Source organism: Rhamphochromis longiceps, linkage group LG23 (genome assembly GCF_057381845.1).
Source record: "Rhamphochromis longiceps isolate RC_006_pf linkage group LG23, R_longiceps_female_GT1.1, whole genome shotgun sequence".
Taxonomy (NCBI): Eukaryota; Metazoa; Chordata; class Actinopteri; order Cichliformes; family Cichlidae; genus Rhamphochromis; species Rhamphochromis longiceps.
Window position 1 is genome coordinate 44,034,807 of NC_140578.1, and position 23,741 is coordinate 44,058,547.

At 39.5% G+C, this 23,741-nt stretch overlaps 2 protein-coding genes across 2 annotated transcripts in view; one reads left to right on the plus strand and one right to left on the minus strand.

Moving 5' to 3' along the window:
- The first annotated feature begins 3,285 nt into the window (after positions 1 to 3,285).
- Positions 3,286 to 23,741, plus strand: part of LOC146642784 (NACHT, LRR and PYD domains-containing protein 3-like) — a 38,191-nt gene continuing 17,735 nt past the window's right edge. The window contains exons 1-3 of the mRNA XM_085397208.1: positions 3,286 to 3,409; positions 15,013 to 15,097; positions 21,641 to 21,922. Coding sequence (XP_085253334.1) covers positions 21,649 to 21,922 — 274 coding nt within the window. The 5' untranslated portion in view covers positions 3,286 to 3,409; positions 15,013 to 15,097; positions 21,641 to 21,648. The remainder of the gene's footprint in view (positions 3,410 to 15,012; positions 15,098 to 21,640; positions 21,923 to 23,741) is intronic.
- On the minus strand, positions 5,599 to 7,450 carry LOC146642785 (zinc finger MYM-type protein 1-like). Its single transcript, XM_085397239.1, has 3 exons — positions 6,933 to 7,450; positions 6,394 to 6,508; positions 5,599 to 6,186 (listed from the first exon to the last, which is right to left on the minus strand). The coding sequence occupies exons 1-3, from the start codon at positions 7,370 to 7,372 to the stop codon at positions 5,659 to 5,661; spliced, it is 1,083 nt and encodes a 360-aa protein (XP_085253365.1). The 5' UTR covers positions 7,373 to 7,450; the 3' UTR covers positions 5,599 to 5,658.

The window sequence follows — 23,741 nt, forward strand, 5'->3', positions numbered from 1 at the left end:
AGCACGAGTCCTGAAAGGCTTAAAGAGAAAATAAACGCACAAAGAATGAAACAAAAAGGCACAAAACCTCAAAACAAGAGTGAATTAAATCTGACCGACACACAAAGATGCTAAAAGCCCCAAACATGAACCTGTGAGGTCATTAATACCTGTGTGTGTGCATGTTTACATGTCTTTGTGGGGACCAAAATGCCCGTCCCCACAAGTTTGAAGACATTTGTGGGACTCAGAATGTGGTTTTAGTGTCAGGGACAGTCAGGTCAGGGTTAGGCATTCAGTCTTAATGGTTAGAGTAAAAGGCTGAGGAGAGCATGATGTCAAATAGATGTCCCCACAAGGATATGAAAACACAACCGTGTGTGTGTGTTACTGTGAATTTGTGAAACAAGTGAAGATTTCAGAATCAGTGAGAAATGTTTCACTTCCTGTTGGTGAAGAAGAGCAGACTCCTCTTCAGCCACAGAAATGAAGAAGCTTTTATTTTGTCAGCCTGACAAACACGAGCTCAGCCACGAGCAGAGGCGACCCTGCAGAGGTGAAGGTCACAGTCAGAATCAGCGCCAGAGAACCGCACAAGGACGGCCTCATTGGTCACGGCTGAGTTCATTATGTGATGGTAACAAGCTGATTATTACAGAACAGGAAACACACGTCTGCTCATCAAACACCAGCTGCTGCTGCTTTTATCAGTCTGACAACAAAACCTCACAAGAAAGAAGTTTTTGTGAGTTTGCAGCGTTCCTCTAAACTGAAAACTAAAACAGACTGAAAATGGGAACATGCACCCACACTCGAGAGTCGGGCAACTTAAATGTGTTTGTCTTCATCTGTAGTCACGTTTCATTGGCTGGAAATGTGCTAACTGGAATCATTCATGAGTCCAGATGAACAAAAACAAGTGTTTACTGCTCCACGCTGCACGAATCTGAATCAAAATCACTCAGACGCGCCCACGTAGGCATTCCACTAAAACCATGCGACCACCTTCACCTTTAAACCTGTCGTGAATATCATTTTAGACTCTTCACTTTATTTTGAAAGAACAGATTTGCAGGAAGTGCGGCTGCTGCAGAAACTCTTCACTTTTCACTGGCTTTAATCTTGAAGGTTTCTCCAGATGTGGAACTTTCATGCTAAACATTCAACATCTGACGACCGTCTCCGTGTAAAACACTGACAAACTCAAACTTTATACGGTAACTGACAGATTTATTCCTCCATTTTCAGGCATTTCACAATGAACTTGGATTAGTTTGATGATTTTATTCACGTTGGTGAATAAAACCAGCCAAGAGGCTGATTCCTGCAGAGGAGGAGGCAGAGTGGAGGAATCTGCAGGTTCTGTCTCTAACACACAACCAGAGCTTCAATCATAACGAGCACATAATAAAACCATGATCCCCCTGATCGACTCTTTTAGCCTGTTTCCTCTGGATCGAACAGGATCTAACAAACCCCAGCTTCTGCTGGGACACTGGTCAGCATGGGAGGAAAAAGATGGCTGCCGTGTTGCCGTTTCCTGTCTTACACCAGCGTTATACTTCCTGTATCTGTGGGTCTGAGTTTTTAATCAGAGGATGAACTTAAAGCTTTCAGTCTGCTCTACAACCCACCACCTATCCACACGTCTGCTAAGTGGACTGGAAATCAGTAAAACTTCTACCAGACTTTAGTAAATATTGCATTAAGATGAGCAGACAGATTTTAATCTCAGCATCGTGCACACAGATTTTTCAGGACACTGGAAGAGTTCCTGCCGTGGATTTAGATGTTAGTGTTGTGTGGATGATCCCATTCTGTGATCTTTGTGTTACTAACACTGATGCTTTTACACTTTAGGACCCTCGAGACCTCTGCTGCTCAGCCGTCCTGATCGCTGCCTCCACTTTAACCAGAGGCTGTAACCTCTGATCATTTCACCTGCACCGACAGTAAAACTCTTCTCCAGAACCAAACGTGCCATAAACCCATCACAGCTTCATCATCAGCTCAGTCTCAGCAACATGCAGACGACCGAGCAGCAGAAACTCTGCAGGGAACGTCTGAAGTCTGTTCTTCAGTTTTCCCAGCTCACTGTTTATTGAACATGAGACAGAAAAATAACTTCACCTTTAATGTGAAACGTTTATCGCCTGTGACATGTTTGCAGGAAGTTTTCATGCTGTGATTTAGTGTCACAGCCATAAATATCACACAAGGTAAAAACTACAAGTCCCAGCATCCTCTGTGTTTAGGGAGGAGCAGTGAAAGTGAAAGTGTTGATCCTCCATTCAGAGTAGTGATGGGATTTCCGGCTCTTTTTAGAGAACCGGCTCTTTCGGCTCCAAACCGGCTCTTCAGGTTGTTTTGTTGCTTTAATTAATTTATTATTAACAATAATATAAAATTATGCACAAAAAGGAATTACTGACGTAAAAAAAAAGTGGTTATGGTAGATATATGCGGTGGCCCCTAGAGACAAAACACGTACAAACTCCAAAACACATTTCTAGCATGAACTGAACTTCCAAAGCAGAGCTACTAGATCACTTAAATTACACAATTGAAAGCATGTGTGTATTGTTTGTGTATTTATACACAGGCACTCATATATATTCAAATAATTAAAAAACATTTTCATTTACCTGTTACTACCACACACCAAATCCGGTCGTCGGTACTTGCTGGCTTGTGTAGCCACTAGGTAACAAAAGCTCAACACTGCGCCCAGCATCCTGGAGCACTTCTGTTGTCTTTTGTACGTGTTTTGAGTTTTTATGTGCTTCTGAGTTTGTACGTGTTTCGGAGTTTGTACGTGTTTTGGAGTTTGTACGTGCTTCAGAGTTTGTACGTGATTTGAAGTTTGTATGTGCTTTGTCTCTAGGGGCCACCGTAAATATACTTTTATTTATTCACTCCGCATAAAATGTAATAAATAAATCATATAATACAAAAATCAACTATTCACATTTCAACTTTTAACTGTTTAAATTTTCAGCTTTTTCCTTTTACAAATTTAAAGTGAAACAACACAAAACACTGCAAACCACAACACAATTAAATATAAATTATAATATGAAAACTAAAAGAAGATGCATATTCTCTGTCATATGGACCTGCATGAATAAACTTTCTGAATCCTTTATCATCTCCAACTGAAAATAGTTGTGGATGATTACTATACCTTTCTAATGTGACGTTGTTGGCCCTGGCTCTTTCTCTCTCTCTGCCTCTGTTCCTGTGAAGCAGAAAAAAAGTGCAAGAGAGAGAGAGAGAGGCTGAGAGAAAGAAAAAAAAAACATGTGACGGCTCGTGATAAGGAGGCGGCTGCGTTGTTCACGTCTACGATCCGGCTCTAAGAGCCATTTCGTTCGCGAACGACCCATCACTAGTTCAGAGCAGCAGGAGGAGGAAGGTGGAGCTGAGGCAGGTGAGTGTTAACATGAATATGTTTCTTCTTATGACATAAAATAATTCCACACTGTTCGTGTCTGTGGGTGAAACGTGAGGCCGGTCGGCTCCTCTGAGCGCTGGTTTCCTGTAAGTAGAGAGGAAGTGAGTTTAGCTGAGAGAGCAGGAAGAGAGTGAGAGCTGTGCTGAGGCAGGTGAGTGTTAACACCGCTCTGACATTACTGTCTCTGTGGCGGGAACAACAGGCTCCGTCAGTGGAGGCAAAAATAATCAGACTTTGGTTTTTCAAAGGAAACTACTTTATGTTGGGAGAAGCCGCGCGCTCATTGGATAACGGCTTGTCAATCTCAAGTTATTAGCCAATGAGCGCGCAGGTTCACAGTAAGACCCGCCCTTATCACGAAGTCTTTTAAAAACTAAAATGGCGACAGAAACTTTTTTTTTTTTAAATTAAACTTTATTTACAAACAACAGTATAACATACAAGGCACCATAATTAATCCGATTATGTTACATCCTCGGTTGAGCATCAGAGGCGGAGCCAGATATTTGAAACACCCGGGGCTTAGCCCAAAGAGTAGTATGCATGTGGGATTTTTTTTTTTTTTTTTTTGGGGGGGGGTGTAGAAATGACTGAAAGATTAATAGGCTCTGTTCAAAAAAGAATGACTTCATATAGGGAAAAATATATATCACATGTGCAGGACACCTTAAACGAGTTTTTTAATTAAGCAGCAAGGCAGAACAAGGTCAGGGCTGTATCAAGACACGAGGACTAAACCCCAATTCAACCAGACCCAGAACTGATCCAGAATTAAAACAGGACTACAACAGTTCAAAATCAGGACTACTGAGGACTTAACCAAGACAGAACCACAATCAGAACTAGATGATAGTAGCACTAAAAACCATCATAGACCTGCACTACACTTGTTTTTTAATTCTACCAAAGTCCACTATTTAGATTGAGAAAAGTTTATATAATTATTTAGCCTTGTTGTACAAACAAGCCTGCAGAACTTAATAAATACAGAATTTGAAAAATAACAAACCTAAAAAGAAACACTAGGTACGAGATACATGAGGACCTATGATACGCTGATACTTTTGGTAAACAACCATTTGACTAACATGTGTGTCTCACCTGCTCTTGTTCATCTGTTCTGTCCTCGTTCTCCTCTCTCTCCCTCTTTGTGCTGACAATCATCAAATATACAGTTGAAACCAGATATTTACTCTTCAGATAAAAACACTTTTTTAATTGTAACATCAAATCAGACTAAATGTTTATTTTTTTAGATTGATAAATATAAAAACATATTTGTTAACTTTAAGAGTAAAGAGAGAAACTATCTGTATTTCTTAATAGCAAATGGCACCAAATTGTATTCAAACTGAGCCACACTTATGGAGCTCCACAGTTCTTTTCCTGGTGTTTTGGTTGATATCTCTTGATGTTCCCATGTCACAGAAACAGGCTCTGTGTTTTGCCTTATATGCATCCACAGCTGTGCCACCAGTTTACTCACATGGACTCTACGAACCTATCAGAAGCTTCTTCAGCTCAGAATGGAATCGTCTGGAGTTTTCTTATTAATTAACAATAAACTTAGTGTATATGTACTCCTTAATATGATGAAAGTGATAATAAATAGACAGCTCTGTCTCTCTTTATTCTGACATTTAACTAATTCAAAATATATTTCAATATTTATCTAAAACAAAAGTTTACTCTAAATTGATGTTGTACAGTAAAAATGTTTTATGTTTTCTCCCTAAAGTGTAAATATCTGGTTACAAATGTGAATATCCTGCTGTGTACTGAAATCCCTCTTGTTTTGCATAGAAATATACTGAACAACATACAAAGCATAATATATAAAATAACATCTACCTGAGTTTTTTCTTTGAAAGAACCCTCTAATGTCCATTCTTATCAGTGGCGGCTCCTGAAAAAAATCTCAGGGGGGGCAATTTTTATGATATCGACTAAAATGACCCATTTAATGAGTACATCAAACAACACAATTTTAATTTAAATTTAAAATGAACAACCATATTCTGGCCATTTGTATAGATTTGTAAAAATGAACAACCATATTCTGGCCATTTGTATAGATTTGTAAAAATGAACATGAACAGATTTTTTTTTTTTGAATGAATGAAAAATAACTATTGAAAACAACAACTGTAAACTGATTGGGGGGGGTGGGCTAAAGAGAGAAAGAGAGAGGGATGGAGAAAGAGAGTAAATATGGTTAAGGGTTCTTATTTGTACAAGAACTTTGCTCGTCTGTCTTTCTGAGTGGCAAATTTCTCGATGACCCTGGTGTTGAAATCAGGAAGTTCTTGTGTGAGTTTTTTCTCTATGGACAGCATAGCCAGAGCGTTGAGCCGATCCTGAGCCATATTGTTTCTCAGGAAAGTTTTTATCCTCTTTAAAGTAGAGAAACACCTCTCCGATTCTGATGTTGTCATTGGTGTGGTGATGAGGATGTTAAGAAGACTTACAGTTTCGGTGAATGTGTCTTGAAGGTTGTTTTCCATCAGAACCTGATAGAGCGCCAGCGCACCACTACAACTCTGAAACTCCTCGTTGTCGTAGATCAGGGACAGTTCTGTTTTAAGTCTGGCTTTGTCCAATGAGGGATAGGCTTCCACTGTGGTTTGTAGTGCTGCATCTGGAAAATTTTTGCTGTGTTGTTGGAACAAGTCTCCTTGCAACAGAGTGGCGCTGACAAGGTGCTTGGTGAAAGAAAACCTCTCCTTGGCATGGCTCATAATGGTGTCGCACACCTATCCAATAATATATAATTGGTAAGAGTTAGATTCAGTGGTAAGACTTTGGCACATGTCTCATGTTAATCATTATTCTGAAAAAAAAAATCTGTCCATAACAAAACAAAACAGTCATGACCACTATATCAAATGACATCTGACAGCATCGTCATTAGATTTTATCTGATGATCCGATTTAAATCAGACCAAGCAGCTAGTGCTTACCTCCAGTGCCAAATGGTGTTGCCTGTCTTCCCCCAATGTTCTCCGTCTCTTTGTGGGTGGGTCTTGAACAGGTCCCCTGTACTCCTCATCCACAACCAGATTAGGAAGTGCCTCCCTGATCCAATACATAAGTTTCATTAATGGCTTCTGAAAACTGAATAGGGATATATTAACCAAACACAAACCAAACAAAGGTTGTGTTCTAATTACCGGGAATTACCGGATTTAATTAATAACCGGACCTGGTTTAATGGCTGGGGGAAAACCAGTGCAAGTAAATAAAGGCCCTGGCCATAATTTCAGGAAATAGCCTATGGTATAGGCTACATCAAATCATTACTGGGAATATACTTCATCAAATATACTTAATCAAATATTTTTCATAAAATTACTTCAAAGGCTGATATAAATCAAAATTATCTGAATTCCATTAAACATTTAAGTCACAGAACACAGAATATATGCAGAGAATTTGATAGAATCTATGCATAGATAATTAACATTTATTCTAGGTTACATATTTATGCTTTTATGCCTACCTGATAGCCTGCATGCGGCTGATGAATGTCTGGGTGATCCCTGCGATGGTGACAGAATCGATGTTTCTCTTCTGTAGGTGGTTATACAGCATGTCTACATGTGGCATTATCTTGTGAAACAAGGCCAGGAAAAAACAGAAAGCTTCGTCTTCCAGCATTCTCACGAAACCACCGGCATCTCTCTTTGTAGGGGCATCAAATCCTTCACTGTTACGGATGGTCTGAAAACACCTCACCAGATCGTCTTTATGTTCATACACTGTATTCACAGCACGACTGTTGAAGTTCCAACGGGTTGCCGATGCACTTGGAAGTCGGTGCGCCACCACCTCGTCAAGCACTGCAGTCCTCTTGCTCGATTTAGTAAAAAAAGAAGCGAATCCTGCTATGTCGGAAAAAAAGTGACTGATTTGAGGGATGTGGGAGGTTGCTTGTTGCATTACCAGGTTTAACTGATGGGCATAACAATGTACGTAGTGAGCGTTAGCATAAATGTCCTGTATCTTACGCTGCACTCCTCCAGTGGTACCCCTCATTACAGCGGCCCCATCGGCCCCTTATAGCTCACTTAGGCTACTGACTGAGGTAAAATTCTAGAACAGCAAATCTTCGCGCGTTTTCTGCAGGGGCGCAATTTTAAGCGCCCCCAAACCATTTAATTCAGCGACGCTGATAGGTCAAATATTTATTATTTTCCCCTGGCAACCATTTAATGATAGGCTATTTCGCTGCATATCAAGGGCGCTTTGACGAGCGCCCCAGAAGAAGAAAAACACCGTTTGTTGGTTGAACTTTAATGAGTCAGCTGGTGAAAATGTTAAAATACGCCTGGCTGTATATGGGCACACACATAGTAAAACTATCATTGATGAATTTTTTAAAAATATATATTTTTACTCCTCCACATTTGGGGGGGCGGAGCCCGAGCGCCCCCTATGGGCCAGCCGCCACTGATTCTTATATTTCAGTACATAACTGAAACCGATTTAGTCGGGGAGGGTAAGAACTGAAAATATGAAATAAACACACGTAAGCTAAGACTCTCTAAAAAAATAGCATTTGTTCGGCTTTTCATTTCGCCATTTGTTGATTCACTTGAAGAGCAAGTAACGTAATATTGGTCAAGTGATCAGTTTGATATCAATCTTTCGTGATGCACTGTCATATTTACATTATTTGTACAGTACGAATGATTTTCTTTGGTACCTGGTCAAACTTCAACTCTCCTTAGTATGGCTGGCTGCGTTTCTCCAACAGCGCACTCACTGCTGGCAGCAGCTGCCCCGCCCCCTCGCTCAGTCGCTTAGTGCCTGAGCTCGGATCATACCAATATCAGGGGGGATTCACGCACAGTCGTAAATTCCCACAGTGTGCACTATGTGCTTCGAATATTGTGTGTACTTTTTGTTTTATACAGTTGTCAGCCAGGCATCTAACTATGAAAAATTACACTCCAAAAGACCCCGGGCTTCTGACAAAACAACCCGGGCTTAAGCCCAGTAAGCCACCCCCACGCTCCGCCCCTGTTGAGCATTATAGCAAAACAAACAAACAAACAAAACGAACAAAAAAACAACAACAACAACAACAACAATAAGCACAAAGCTAAAAGAGTTAGCACAAAAAGAAAGAACAGTCATTGAAGGATTTGAACCAAAGGCAAAAAATAACGTGCAAAAAAAGGGCAGTCGTGATTATAAAATAGGGAGTTTTTTTTTTTTAACATAGGTTAAACTCTTTAAATAAAACAACAAGTTTATGGGCTTTCTTGTTATTCACAAGTTTCAGCGATTTAGCCCAGAGTCTAAAGTCATTCAGCCATCTGTTTATACATGGTTTAGCTTTAAAGTATCTGCATTTGTGAAGAAAAAATTTTCCCATCGTAAAGAAAACTCCCTTAAAATATGGACAATAACAAACCTGCTAAATTCCTTCCAGAATCTCTGTGTAAAAGAACAGTACCAAAAAAGATGTGTCACAGTTTCTGGATGATCCCCACAGAAAGTACAATTAGTATTAATGTCCCTTTTAAATTTTACCATGTAGTGACTGGCTGGATAACATTTATGTAGAATTTTAAATGAGACTTCTTTCACCTTATTTACAATCAAATATTTATGGGGGACCATCCAGACTGTCTTCCACTTGATATCTGGAACATATCGGTTCCAATAAGATATTACATATGGGAGAGAGACGATATCTTCTTGGAATAAACTACGTATTCTCTTATTGCTGTTACCAAGTTCCTGTGAAAAGCAGATTTTTCCTATTGGTAACTCAGCTGGATCAGGGAGAGCATAGGTGTCAAACTCTGGCCCGCGAAGCCATACCAAATTATTATTAGAGCTGGCCTACTGGTATTATACAGCTAATATATATATTGTTTAGTATTAAGCTTTGCTTGTTCCATATTCAGTTTTTCAGAAAAACTTGTTTGAGTCCATAAGAAGAGATTCATTCTTAAATCTGGAGGAAGATTTTTTTTTCAGTAAATATTAATGTTAGCCCGCGACCTTGTTCCAGTTTTGAATTTTGGCCCACTGTGTATTTGAGTTTGACACCCCTGAGGGAGAGTGACTGAGGTAGATATTGAGCTGTCAGTGTTTTTATATAATATTAAAGTCCCTGAGGGTATGGCACCAAGCACCATTGAGAATTCCTGAACACTGATTGGAAAATTATATAGTGCAATAAAGTCGTTGTAAGTAAGTAGTTGTCCCTCTTTATTAACCAGCTGAGCCACCAATAGGATCCCATTTTGGACCCAAGTTTCCAGGAAAAGTGATTTATTTTTATATAAAATATCTCTGTTGTTCCAGATGAGGTATTTGTGAGGTGAGAAGTTGTGTTTATAAATGAGGGTCCACGCTAAGAGGACCTGCTTATGGAAGGATGAAAGCTTTACAGGGAGTTTCTCAACATTGTAATTACAATTTAAAACAAAATTAAAGCCACCAAAACGAGAGAAAATATAATGTGGTATAAAGTTCCAGATAGAGGTAGGGTTTTTAAGAAAATGTTTGGCCCAATTAATTTTGAAAGTGTTATTTAAAGTAGAAAAGTCTAAAACGTTAAGCCCACCTGATTCGTACTTATTCATCACAACAGTTTTTCTAATATAATGCGTACGGTTTTTCCATATAAAATTAAAGAGCATACAGTCAATATCTTTACTAATTTTCTTATCCAGATGTAAGGAGACAGCAGCATATGTTAATCGGGATATCCCTTCTGCTTTAGTAATTAACACTCTACCTTTCAAAGACAAGTCCCTTTGCAGCCACTGGTTGAACTTTTTTAGGGTTTTCTGTATAATTGGAGTGAAGTTTGAAGAGAATCTTGATTTTTGGTCTTTGGATATTAACAGTCCCAAGTATGTGACTTCTTGTTTAACAGAGATATTACAGATAGTATTTGCAGGGCAGTCTTTAAATGCTAGTAACTCACACTTTTTTAGATTTAGGCATAAACCAGAGGCCTCAGAGAAATCACTAATCACAGTAAGAGCTGGAGGGATTTGGTTTGCATTCTTCAAGAAGAGTGTGGTGTCATCGGCTAACTGGCTGATGACGAGCTCCTTATCAGCTATGGTGATTCCTTGTACAACACTGTTTGAAATATTAGTTGCAACAATTTGTGTACAAAGTAAAAATAAATATGGTGAAATAGGACATCCTTGGCGAATACCACGTTTCAGGTCAAATCTCGGGGTGGAGCCGTTAATCATTTTAATAGAACTATTGCCATTTGTGTATAAGGTTTTGACAGCTTTACAGAAAAACTTGCCAAAGCCAAATTTTTCCAAAGAGTGGAAAATAAATTGATGTTCAATTGTATCAAAAGCCTTATAAAAATCCAGGAAGAGAATGAAGCTATTGTCAGATACCAAATCAGAGTAATCAAGTAAATCCAAAACCAGTCTAATGTTATTAGAAATGTGTCTGTTTCTCATAAAGCCTGATTGTGTCTCATCAATAATTGTTTCCAAGACCTCTTTAATTCTGTTAGCAAGTATTAAAGCCATAACCTTATAGTCATTATTGAGCAGGGAGATGGGTCTCCAATTATCAATAAAGAGTAAGTCTTTGTTTGGTTTTGGAATAAGTGTTATGAGACCTTGAGTTAGAGAAGGAGGGAGGATGTTATTCTCTATACTTTCTGTAAAAACCTGCAGTAAAAATGGAGCCAGGAGATTAGAAAATGATTTATAAAACTCTGCAGTCAAACCATCTGTGCCGGGAGATTTATTGGCCTTAAGTGCAGAAATGGAATTACAAACTTCCTCCACAGTCAGAGGGCTGTCACAATAACTTCTATCTTCCACAACAATAGATTTTAGGTTTTTAATATTATTGAAAAATCCTGTTGAGACAGCCTCATTATATTTTGAGTTGTATAGTTTAGTATAGAATTCGGCACAGAAATGTGAAATTTCTCCAGGATTGTCAGAGACAATGCCATTAATATTTAGTTGATGAATAGAGTTTGTTTTTGATCTGTATTTTTCAAGTCTGAAAAAGTAAGCAGAATTTTGTTCACCCTCCTCCAGCCACCTCTTCCTGGATCTTATGAAAGCACCCTCAGCCTTGCGTCGATATAAACCGTCCAGTTTATTTTGAAGTTCTAGTAAACTTAATTTATCTTCCTCTGAGATTTCTTCTGGGGACTTCTGGTAATAAGAGGCAATTCTGCTTATTACTTCTTGTTCTTCAGCTTTCCTTAATTTAGCAATTTGACTCCCATATCTTCTCAAGAATTTGCATGCTTCAAATTTAAAAAGTTCCCAATTGGTACAAAAGGACTTCTCTCTGTTAGCTTTGTTCCAATAATAAACAATTAATTTATTAATCTGCATGTTAACCATTTTATCTTTTAGTAAAGAATTATTTAACTTCCAATAAGAGAATTTATGAGGTATATTATCCAGTGTAAACATTCGGACGTTAATGTAAATTGCTCTATGATCAGTGAGGGGAGTGGCAAGTATATTAACAGTAATATTATCTTTATCAATACAGTCAGAAACAAGCCAAAAGTCAATACGTGATTGCCTGGATCCTGTCTTATTGCTCCAAGCAAAGAGTCTATCATCTGGAAATTTTTCTCTCCAAATATCCACAAGATTAAATTTTCCCATGAAATTTTTTAAGTTTGCACTGTATGAAGACTGCTGCCCTGGAGGCCACCTATCAACCGTATTGTCTAAAGCAATGTTAAAGTCTCCACCAATTAAGAGGACTGAATTTGGGTATTTGGAGAGCCAGAAATTAATTCTTTCTTCTAAGGAGTCAAGTAATTTATCATTTTCAGTTTTATTATTGTAACCATATATATTTACTGTTATTGTGTCTGATTAGTGAGCAGAGGTAGTGTCCTAAGGTGTCACAGTCAGAGTGTAACACATCTCCAGAAAAATAATTTTTAAGCGTGACAACTCCAGCAGAACGCTCAGAGCCATGGGACAACCAGACTTCATTACCCCATTGTGATTTCCAAAAATTTGTATCAGCAGGTGTGGAATGACTCTCTTGGAAAAAGCAAAAATCTGTTTTAAATTGTTTGGCAAATAAAAACAAAGCTTTGCGTTTACATGTTTGTCTTAAACCCCTGGTATTAAGAGAAACAAATGAAAAAGACAAAGTTATTAGAAAAAAGAAAGAGAAAAAGTAAGTTCTAAACTTCTACAGCTAAGAACAGATCTATAGGATAAGGGGACCGGGTGCTGCACAATTTAGGTAGTAGAACAGTAAAAACCCTGAGTGACTAAGCTTATAAAAATACAGTATTTAACTATCTGCTATGGTTTAAATATAGCTTTTTATAGATAAACACACTCTTCAACACAAAATAAAACTTTAACCTGAGGGTGAAAATATCAAGTTCACCATGTAAACAAGCTTACAGAAATGTCATTTCGGAGACTGAATAAGCGTCTCTATGAAGGAGGGAAAACTTCTGATCCACTGATGAATCCTCGGCCTCCCACGAAATAAGCCGGCTTACCCTCCTTAGGGGCTTTGTCTATCATCGGCCACAGTTTGTCACGACGTTCTCTGTCCTCCCTGGACAGATCTTCAGCGAACCTCAAATGATTGTCCTGCAGGTAGGAGGATGTTTTGGCTGCTTTCCATACAGCATCTCTGTAGATTCGGGAGGTGAACTGCACGATGATGCCTCTAGGTCTGGTGCTACCTTGTCGCTTGGCTCCGAGTCGGTGTACGGTGTCGATGACGTCAGGCAGCCTATGATTTTGTTCTGGCAGAACAGACTGGCATATCACAGTCACCTTTCCCCTTGCGTCTTCTTTCTCAGCCTCCCTGACTCCATGTAGTCTGAGATTCCACCTCCTGGAATATCTTTCCAACTCAGAGATTCTCTGTTGGCAGTTGTCCACTCGACCTTCCTCTTTAGTTACTTTTTTTTCCAAGTCGCAAACTTTCCCCTTCATATCTTTCATTTCCGCGCACACAAAATCAATCGTCTTTTTGAGACCCTCAATCTGGAGCGTATTCTCTTTCACCATGTTGGAGTTCTCTCTCACCATGCTCTCAATGTTATCAGACCTGGTGTTTATTAGTGCCGACAGACGAGAAATTATCTCATTTACATCAACTGGGTCAGAGTTGCTGCGTTCGTACATCACCTTCTTCGGAGCTGGCGATTTGAGAGGTGTAACAGGGAGAGGTGGGAACTCATCCACTTCTTCTTCGGCTAACGTGAGTGCCACCGTAGTAGCTGCGTAGTTATGGAAGCTATCCATTAGCACGTTGCTGGGCGTAGCACTCTCCTCGTTAGCATTCTCAGGCGCTATCTTAGACTTGGAACTTTCCAGTCCCCTTTTCGCTCCTTTCTGATTCGGCATTCTGCTGCTTCTTGCCCTATGATTGCTGCATCTTCTCTTATTTAGTGAATTGTTAGTGTTAGCAGCATAAAGTTGAGGTTTTACCGTTGTTCACGAACATTCTGTGCAGAACTCGGTAGAGAGCGTCTACTCACTCCGCCATTTGGCACACCCCCGATCGGGTAGTGACAGTATCCAAATTCATCGGCTGCATCCTCCCGAGGACCCGGCCTTCGCGGCGTACGTGGGCTGGGTCCTCAGAAGGTTGGATATGCTGGAAGTAAACAGCTGGGGAAATTGGACGGTCTAGCCTTCTGATTAGCGTCACCGCTGTCTCGGTGGAGTTTAATAAACTCGGCTGTCTGTTCCTTGCTATCTGCAATATAACAGGACACTGGAGTAAATTCTCGACCGTCTCATACTTCTGTTTAATCAGTTTTCTGTTTGATGTTTATTCAGCTGTGTAAAAACCAAGGAGGAACGCACCCGGGGGATTAATAAAGTTTTATTTTATCTAATCTAATCTAATAACTTTAATCTCAGCCAAACCGATTTACTCACGAACAAACAAAACACTGAAAAAAGCCAAACAATAACATTTTTAGGTTGTCTAAGTAAGTTATGCAGGCACGTGCAGAGGGGGGGCTGGAGGGGCTTGAGCACCTGCCCCTTTCCTGATGGGTGCCCAAAGTGCCCTTTTGTTGAGGCAAGGATTCTGGATCAGCACCATTATGCCCATAGTATATACAGTATTCTGAAGAAGGTCTAAAATGTCACTGTGCGTGCATGTGCTTGTTTTATGTATATGGAGTTTTAAAAAAAATATTACTCATGATATAACATTGTGCAGACATGGCTGGTAAGGACATGAGGAGGAAACAGTAGGAGCTGTGTGAGGCTACTAAAGGCAGGGCTATAACATTTTTCTCTCATCATTTTATTATAGATTAAGTGCTGGAGTTGTTAGGTGTGGATAATTAGATTATAGTTTATTGCAATAGCAAGTTGTGCCTTGTTCTCAGATGGACAGCAAGTGGAGAGTGATGTATGAAATGATGGGATGGAAGGAAGAAGAGAAGCAAAGAGTGATTCACAGGCAGAGCCTAATTTGTTTCTCGCAGTTTTTTGTTGCCTTATGGTTCCAAGCGCTGTCACCAATCTTTGCATTTTGTTATTATCTCATGACACTTGTTTAATCAGCTACCATCTCTCCTATGGACTTTTTAATGTCTACAGTCTCAGATCAACACAGCCCTGCCCTTCAGCACTATCAGCAGCAGGAGCAGCAGAAACACCTCAACAGCAACATTGTACCCATCAGGTAAAACATCGACTACGTTTGCTTTGCCTTGTCGCCACCTCACAACAGTGATATAGTATGATGCAATCCCATATTAGATTGTTGATGAATGTGTGTTGTTGTTATTCAGCCTGGTTCAATGTGCCCCTTTTTAACTTTGAGCACCCGCCCCTTTAAACGTCTCTGCACGGCCCTGGACTTATATATCATGTTTAACCTGAGTAGCGAAAGTCCGCGGTGATCTGAAAATGATGTGCCGGGAGTTGTGCCGTTCTCGGTGGCTTCAGTGATCCTCGAGCTCCCGGCTGGCTATAGTGCTGGTGGGTAGCAGACGTCTCCGAAAACGTCGAAGCACTTTTGCAAATATGCGGTATCTTGATAAACCGAGCAGATATTTGATGTTTACACAGCTACTTTCTCGCCTGAAAATATGTTAAAAGTTTATTTTGTGACCCAGAAAGATTAGTATGAGTAATTTTAAAACTTAGTAGCGGCCGCCAAATTGAGGAACTGGATTTGGTGGTCATGAAAATGGCATTAAACAAGTCCCCAGGGACAGATGGACTCACTACTAATTTTTATCAATTCTTCTGGAAGGACCTAAGAACTTTATTGTTTGATGCATTAAAGGAATCGATAGAGAAAAAAAGAACTGATGCCGAGCATGAAACAAGCGCTGATAACCCTGGTCCCTAAATCGGGTAAGGATAAAAGAATTTTAGACAATTTAAGACCCATCACCTTAAACACTGACTATAAGATCCTGTCTGGAGCTGTAGCTGAGAGGCTAAAGAAAGGCATCTCAAACATTATCAGTGAAACGCAATCAGGTTTTTTGAAAGGAAGACTAATTCATAACAATATTGGGCTGGTTTTGGACCTCCTTGAGTACAGTGAAATAATCCAAGATGTCACGGTCCTGAGTCTGTGGACTCAGTGTTTTTCTGTTTGTATTAGTTATCTTTGATTTCATGATGTGTTTTGATTCTCTTGGGTTTGATTTTTGTCGCTAGTATTCCTAACTCCCTAGGTCCTTGGCATTTCTTGTGTTCTCCTTCTTAGGTCGTGGTTCTGTGTTACTTCTGTTAGTATACAGTCATCTCTGTCAGTGTGTCTCTTGTTCTGTCACTGTATCCCCTAGTTTAGTCCACGTCTGTTCAGTTTCCTGTTTTACTTTGAAAGTCTGTGTACTATGTCAATGTGTTGAGTTTTGCCGCCCCTTGTCTTGTCATGTCTGATGAGTCCCAGCTGTGTTCTCCTCCTGTTTCACATTCCCTAATCACCTCAGTATGTATTTAAGCCCTGTGTTTTTCCCTGCCAGTTGTTGCGTCCTCCACGTTTGTTGTGTGTGTATTCGTTGTCGTCTACCTTCAGCATCTCCAGTCTAGTTAGTTTAAGTTGTTGTTTATGTATCGCCAAGGGTGACTCACCAGCAAATAAAGCTGTCGTTTAAGTTAATGTTTTGTCTCTGAGTCCTGCACGTGGGTCCAGCCACTGACAGCCACACAACTCATCGTGACACAAGAGAGAGGATACATCCTGTTCTTGGATTTTTACAAAGCATTTGACTCAGTTGAACATACGTTCATATTAAAAACTCTGCAGTCTTTTGGTTTTGGACAGGAATTTATCAATGTTATAGAGATGCTATATAATGACATTAACAGCTCTGTTTTGCTAGAACATGGTACATGTTCAAGGTTTGAGGTTAATAGAGGGATAAGGCAGGGATGTAGCAGCTCACCACTTCTGTTCATCATGGTTGCTGAGCTGTTGTCTATTTTGATTAAAAACAGTCACATTGAGGGGTTAACTGTGATGGGTGAACAGATAATAATCAGTCAGCTCGCAGATGATACCACCCTGTTTCTAAAAAACGAGGACCAGATTCCTTTAGCCTTACAGGCGATCAACCACTTCTCCAAAGCTTCTGGCCTACAGCTGAATATTAATGAATAAGAAATTCTAGCTCTGCATGAGTGTCCCCTGCAAGCAATAGATAATATACAGATAAAAAAAGAGGTGAAGTATCTGGGCATTGTAATTTGCAAGGATAAGACATCAACTGAAAATAAGAATATCTGTGCCAATATAGAAAAGTGTAAGTCAATTTTAAACAGGTGGCTGCAAAGGGACATAACTCTGTTTGGGAGAATCTTGCTAACCAAAATGGACAGTCTGTCCAGACTAATCTATCCAGCCTTTTCTCTGCCCATATCTCCAAAACTAATTAAATCTATAAATAATCTTAATTTTAGGTTCATATGGAGGAACAAATGTCATTATATAAAGAAAAATGATATGATTAAGAATTATGAAGAGGGTGGGGCTAATGCCATTGACTTTGATGTTATGAATGGTGTACTAAAACTGAAATGGTTAAGATCTTTCATTAGGAACAAAAATTCCTTTTGGAACATTATTCCCAGTGTGATTTTTGGCAAAATGGGTGGAATAGACTTTTTGTTACGTTGTGACTTTGATTGCAGTTCGTTACCTGTTAAACTCTCAGCTTTCCATCAGCAGGTCCTTCTCTACTGGAAGATCTTAAGGGATTTGGGCTGTAGCTCATTTTACGGATGATAATGGGGTCTTATTAAAACATGAGACGTTTTGTGAGAAATTTGATGTAAGATGTACTGCTAACAGATATAAATCCCTAGTGAAAGCCATCCCAGTCCCTTTGAGATCAAGGATAAAAGAAGATATTGTGCACTCTAAAATTTCTCCTGGACTGAGGCAGCTCTGCATAGCTGGAGTTGAATTTGGTGACAGCAGGTTTACAAACAAAGTGATCAGGAATATTTTGATCAACGACATTTGCCCTAATCCGGTTAAAAGAAATTATATCCTTAAAGAATTTGAGACCATGGAGGTTAAGGCGATAAGAAAAAAGTATATTTCACTTCCTCTTTCCCCTAAAGTAAAAGAGGTTCACTTTAAAATCATTAATGAGGTTTATCCAACCAATGAATTCTTAAGACGGAAATTTAACTTAGATGTGAACGCCTGCACATTTTGTGAAAATGATATTGAAAGTCTGGATCACTTGTTTTTCTACTGTGAATCAGTGCACTCCTTCTGGACTGACATGTGGAGCTGGCTACAGTCCAGGAGAATTCAGTTACCACATTTGACGGTGACAGTAATAAAGTTTGGAATACTTGCTGAGAATGCAGATTTTGACCTGTTGATTAGGACGATTTTGTTAATGGGAAAATTTTTTCTTCACAAATGCAGATACTTTAAAGCTAAACCATTTATAAACAGAAGGCTGAATGACTTTAAACTCTGGGCTAAATCGCTGAAACTTGTGAATAACAAGAAAGCTCATAAACTTGTTGTTTTATTTAACGAGTTTAATCTATGTTAAAAAAAAAGAAACCTCCCTATTTTATAATCATGACTGCCATTTTTTGCTCATGGTATTTTTTGCCTTTGGTTCAAATCCTTCAAAATACATACAAAATCAGTATTGATACTGACGTAAATGAATAGAAATAGAGATGGACCGATACGTAATATCGCATTGGTCCATCTCTATTTCCCTTTCTGGATTAAGGAAGGTTGTAAAAGCAGCTCGATGTACAACCTGTTCTTTGGATCCTCTACCAGCCTGGGCTATAAAGGAACTGTGGTCAGCATTAGGACCCTACAACCTGTTTCTTTTAAATACTTCATTGAGTCTTTCCTGAATGTTTTAAATCAGCTGTGGTAGTACCAATCTTGAAAAAGCCTGGACTGGATGTTGACATGGTCGCAAATAGGGCAGGGTATCGTCACTGAATTCTAGAATCGATTTGATTCCGATTCACAAGGTCCTGAATCAATTCGATCCACGATTCGATTCAATTCGATTTGAATCTGGGAAATTTTGCCTCAGACAGTCAGAAATATTATAATTCAGATCAGTACATTTACATATTTTTGTATCTATAAAAAGGAAGCTGACACTCGCAAGACTTTATCAAAGGTGTGAGCATCACAGCAGAGGCCTTTGTGTCAAAGTAGCTGAAGATAAAACAGAAAAACATGAAGGTGGTTTTATAAAAATATTCTACAGTAGATCAAAAACGAAAGAAAACCATTAATCGACATATGAACATTACCTCTGAAGTTACAGCGGTTTTATGACAGACACAGCGTTTTGCAATTTGCATAATTTTAAAAAGTTTAAATTTGTTCAGAAGCCTGTTGAACGGCAGAAATTAGGTTTTCTTTTCGGAAGTAAGTAAAAGGAAAAAAACAGCGGCCGACAGCGCTGTAAACAACGGTAGACTTGTGCGTAACAAGCAAGCGAATAATGCAGAAAACAGATTTTTAGACAGGAAACTGTGTGTGAGAGAGAGAGAGAGAGAGCTGTGCATGACGTGTGATTTTATCCTGGTGGAAGCAAAACAGCAAAAGTCAGAGTGAGTTCATGACGATGTTTATGTGAAGCGTAGTTTGGATCTTCTTTTGCTGCTGGTTCAGTCAATATTGTTTGGAGAGAGATAAAACTAACAGCTTTAGAATCAGCGTAAAAAGGACGTAAACACAAAGCTCGGAGCCGCCGAAACATCAGAATCAGCGAGCTGTCGGCTTTCAGCCCCGACCGTGTCCGTGCCATCGGGTGAGAAAGGCGACATCTCACTGATTCTGATGTGTCGGCGGCTCTGAGCTTTGTGTTTACGTCTTTGTGCAGAATCCGTGTTCCTGCTCTCATTTACTGTTTCAGCTGTTTGGTGGTTGTTAAAGTTTTGTGAGGTTTAACCTGAGATTCTGGCGTTGGTGCAAAATGCAGCTGCTCGCATTTTAACAAGAACTGGGAAATTTGAGCACATTACCCCTGTTCTGAGATGTCTTCACTGGCTACCTTGTCAAGTTTGAGCAGATTTTAAGGTCCTGCTGCTCACCTACAAGGCTTTAAACGGATTGGCACCTTCATACCTCTCCGACCTTTTACACCTTTATGTTCCATCTCGTGCTCTCCGATCTCAGGACTCTGGTCTTCTAAAAGTTCTTAGAGCCAGAAAAAAGACAATTGGAGAGCTTTTTCTTTTCATGCCCCGTTTCTGTGGAACAACCTCCCACAAGATATTCGGCAGGCTGCTCTGTGGAGGTTTTTAAAACCAAGTTGAAGACACATTTGTTCACCCGATCCTACATGTCTTAATTCTATGGCTTTTAGTTTTTACATTTTTATTGTTTTTAACTTGTATTGTGTCTTTTACCTGTATTGCTATGTATCGCTTTTATTTTATTTATCTCTTTAGTTGTACAGCACTTTGTTTGAAAGCGCTTTATAAATAAAGTTATTATTATTATTATTATTACAAGGTCCACGTTTACGGGAACATCTGCTACAGATATGGGAGAATATTTGATTTCTATTGTAGACAGAAGCCACGGGTGTGTTCAGTCAAACGTTTAGAATAAACTTTGGTCTATAAATGTGTTTCATGATTTATTTTTAACTCCAACTGCTTATTTGTACTATGCTTTCATTTCAGAGCGCAATGAGAAATAAAAAGGATATTTTCAATAAAACTGTCACGATCCTGGGTCTGTGACTCAGTGTTTTCTGTTTTGTATTGTTAATCTTTGATTTCATGATGTATCTTTGTTTATTCTTACGTTTTGGTTCTGTGTTTTGTTGTACCTCTAAGTTCAGTCTTTGTATTTCCTGCTTTGTTGTGAAGGTCCGTGTCTCATGTCAGTGTGTTTAGTTTGCGTTTCCTCTGTCTCGTCTTGTCAATCACTCCCAGCTGTGTCCTCCTTCTGTGTCTCATTCCCTCGTTATCCCTCTGTGTATTTAAGCCTTGTGTTTGCCTCTGTTAGTTGCTGGTTTGTCTGCGTATCTGTCAGGGTCCTGGGTCTCCTGAGCTAGTGGTTTCAGTTCTTTGTGATTTTTGTGTTATGTCAGTTTCGTTTGTGAGTTATTCTATGCTTCCTAGGTTTTGATTCCCTGCCCCCCTTGTTTCTCTGTGCGCTCTGTTCTGTGTTTAGTCTTCTCTGTCCATTTGTTCTGTCCCTGTGTTGTTGCCTTCTGTGTCTCCCTCTGTGTAACTGTCTATATAGTGATGTGTTGTGGTGCTTTGCTCCCACCCCTTGTGTTCCGTGTTTTCGTCTTCCCTTCGTGTACTTCTTCATATTCGTGTACTATTAGTCTTTAGGTTTTTGCTTAGTTTCCATGCTCACCTTCGCCATTTCTGTTTGTATCACCATGTGATGAATAAACTCACTTGCATCTGAGCTGCCTGCATAAAGGGTCCTTTAATAATTTACACACGGCTCGCAAACCGTGACAAAAACACTGGAAAAATTGGGCTGTTCTAAAACGTTTGACGGGTAGTGTATATATTTAGTTTATATATTTTCTTTATTTATAATTGTTTGTTTTATATTGTAGCAAAGTGTTACTTGGATACTTCTCTATGTGCTTCTTTATATGCAATTTTGTTGCATTCTGAGCCTTAGAAATTTATTGTGATGAACTGCTGTTAGAATCAAGTTAAATTCTGATAAATCAGACAATTACCTCTCCAGCTGTTGTTACAGTCTTTGTTTATCGGGTCCTTACAGGGTAAAAGATGACGACACCTAAAGAAATCCTTCTGGGGACTTTGGAGAATTTGGGACGTGATGACTTTGAAAAAATCACGTGGCATCTGAAGAATGGGTCTGTAGAAGGTTTACCAGCAATCCCAGTGAGTAAACTGGAGAATGCAAAGAGGACGGACATAGTGGATCTGATGTTTGATACCTACGCTATCAACACTTTTGAAGTCACTAAAAATCTTTTGGGGAGGATAAACAAGAATGATCTGTTGGAGAATTTAAATAAAACCATCCCAGAACCCACAGGTAAGTCAGGGAATGACTAAACAAAAAATACATAAACAATAAAAACATTAGTTAACATTACACAGGTGCCATTAAAATCCATATAAATAATAAATCCAAAACACTTGCCAACACTTTCAGGAGTGAGAGACTGCAGAAAGCCAACAGTTTGTGTTTTATGCATCTGCACAAATAACCTCCTGTGTACACACATGAATATCTGCTCTTTGGGTTGGTTTGATTAAAATGGGACCAGCAGCAGGTTTTCAGCCCATTTTACAGATTTATATTGTCAGATTGGTTTTAGAGCTGTTTTATCAACATAAATGAGGCGACAACAACAGTTTGGGACACGTCACAAATATGATCAAAGTGATAGGGTTTCCGAAAGAGACTCAGGCGCAGGCCAGGGTATTCCTTTAAGCGAAGAACAGTACGTTTATTTACAGTGAACACATTCACCAAGTGGCTACATACAACGTGCAGGGGAAACGGGTCCGTGTCGCCAGGGTCCGTGGGAAACAGGGTTGGGAGAAGGGTGCTCCACACTTTCTGTACAAATGTTCCTCCTCAATCACTCCTCTCAGAATCGGGTTCCAAAAAAACGATACTGATAGCTCAACGATCCAGCGAAGACTAGTGCAGACTCGCCATCTAAGTAGTGCAGTTATCAGCTGGGATCAGCGGCCGGTGCGGTGATGAGCAGGTGTGCAGGCCAGCAGCGGGAGCCCGCAATGAGCGTCGCCGCGGCGAGAGAGAGAGTGAGAGAGAGCAAACAAACCACAAACATATTGCACAATAGAGGATCGACCAGCGGGGCACAGGGACCATGACACAAAGTGCTTTTTCTTAAATCTATTTACTAGTTGAAGGTAAAGTTAAAAAAAATGGCTGCCATTTCTTTCTGCTGTTTGGAGACCCAAACAAAAAAATGCCCACACAGTAAATGCTTTTTATTATGGTTGATAAACAGGACACTAAGGTGATTGGTCAAAAGTTGGAGGAAAGCCACAGTTCTCCTTATTTGACTGAAATCCACCATTTCAGCTTCTGCAGCTTTCTGGGAGAGAGCAGATTTCTCCTGTTTTGGCTTCCTGTTAAATCCAGAATTGAATTCAAAATCCTGCTCCTCACATACAAGGTCTTAAATAATCAGGCCCCATCTTATCTTAATGACCTTGTAGTACCATATCACCCTATTAGAGCACTTCGCTCTGCAGGCCTACTTGTTGTTCACAGAGTATTTAAAAGTAGAATGGGAGGCAGAGCCTTCAGTTTTCAGGACCCAAAAAGATAGTTGGGGTTTTTTCTGTTGTATTATTGTAGGTTCTTTATCTTACAATATAAAGCACATTGGGGTGACTGTTGTTGTTATTTGGAGGAATTTAAAAAAACAACAACTTGAAATTCTTTCATTTATTCTACATATTTATTCATCACTGGCTCCATATTGTTGTTTATGTAATATGTGAAATGTTGCTAGTATTGATTTGGTGCTGTATAAATAAACACAATTAAATCAAATGTGTCTCTATAAAACCTGCCCTCAGTTATAACCCAAGTGTCAGGGCTCAATGGCTCATGAAAAGGAATGGAGTCAAGCACAGAACCAAAAAACGGAGGCTGAGTGACTTTTAACAGAAATGTATTTTACTAGATTTCTTGACGGAGAAAGCTGAATCACGGCTAAATTCAACAGCAAGCGAGGTATTATGAGAAGTGCAGAGCTGAGGCCAGAACATAAGCTGAGGCAGGTCAAAGGAACAACAGGGGCAGAATCGGGCGAATAGAAACTATCCAGGATCACTGGAACAAAGGAGATAATAATCAGAGTGGTCCA

Coding starts and splice junctions, on each gene's coding strand:
- LOC146642785 (XM_085397239.1), bottom strand. CDS start 7,372: ATGCAACAAGCAACCTCCCACATCCCTCAAATCAGTCACTTTTTTTCC. Junction 6,509..6,932: donor AGCCGCATGCAGGCTATCAG/GTAGGCATAAAA, acceptor GTATTGGATCAG/GGAGGCACTTCCTAATCTGG. Junction 6,187..6,393: donor AACACCATTTGGCACTGGAG/GTAAGCACTAGC, acceptor ATTATTGGATAG/GTGTGCGACACCATTATGAG.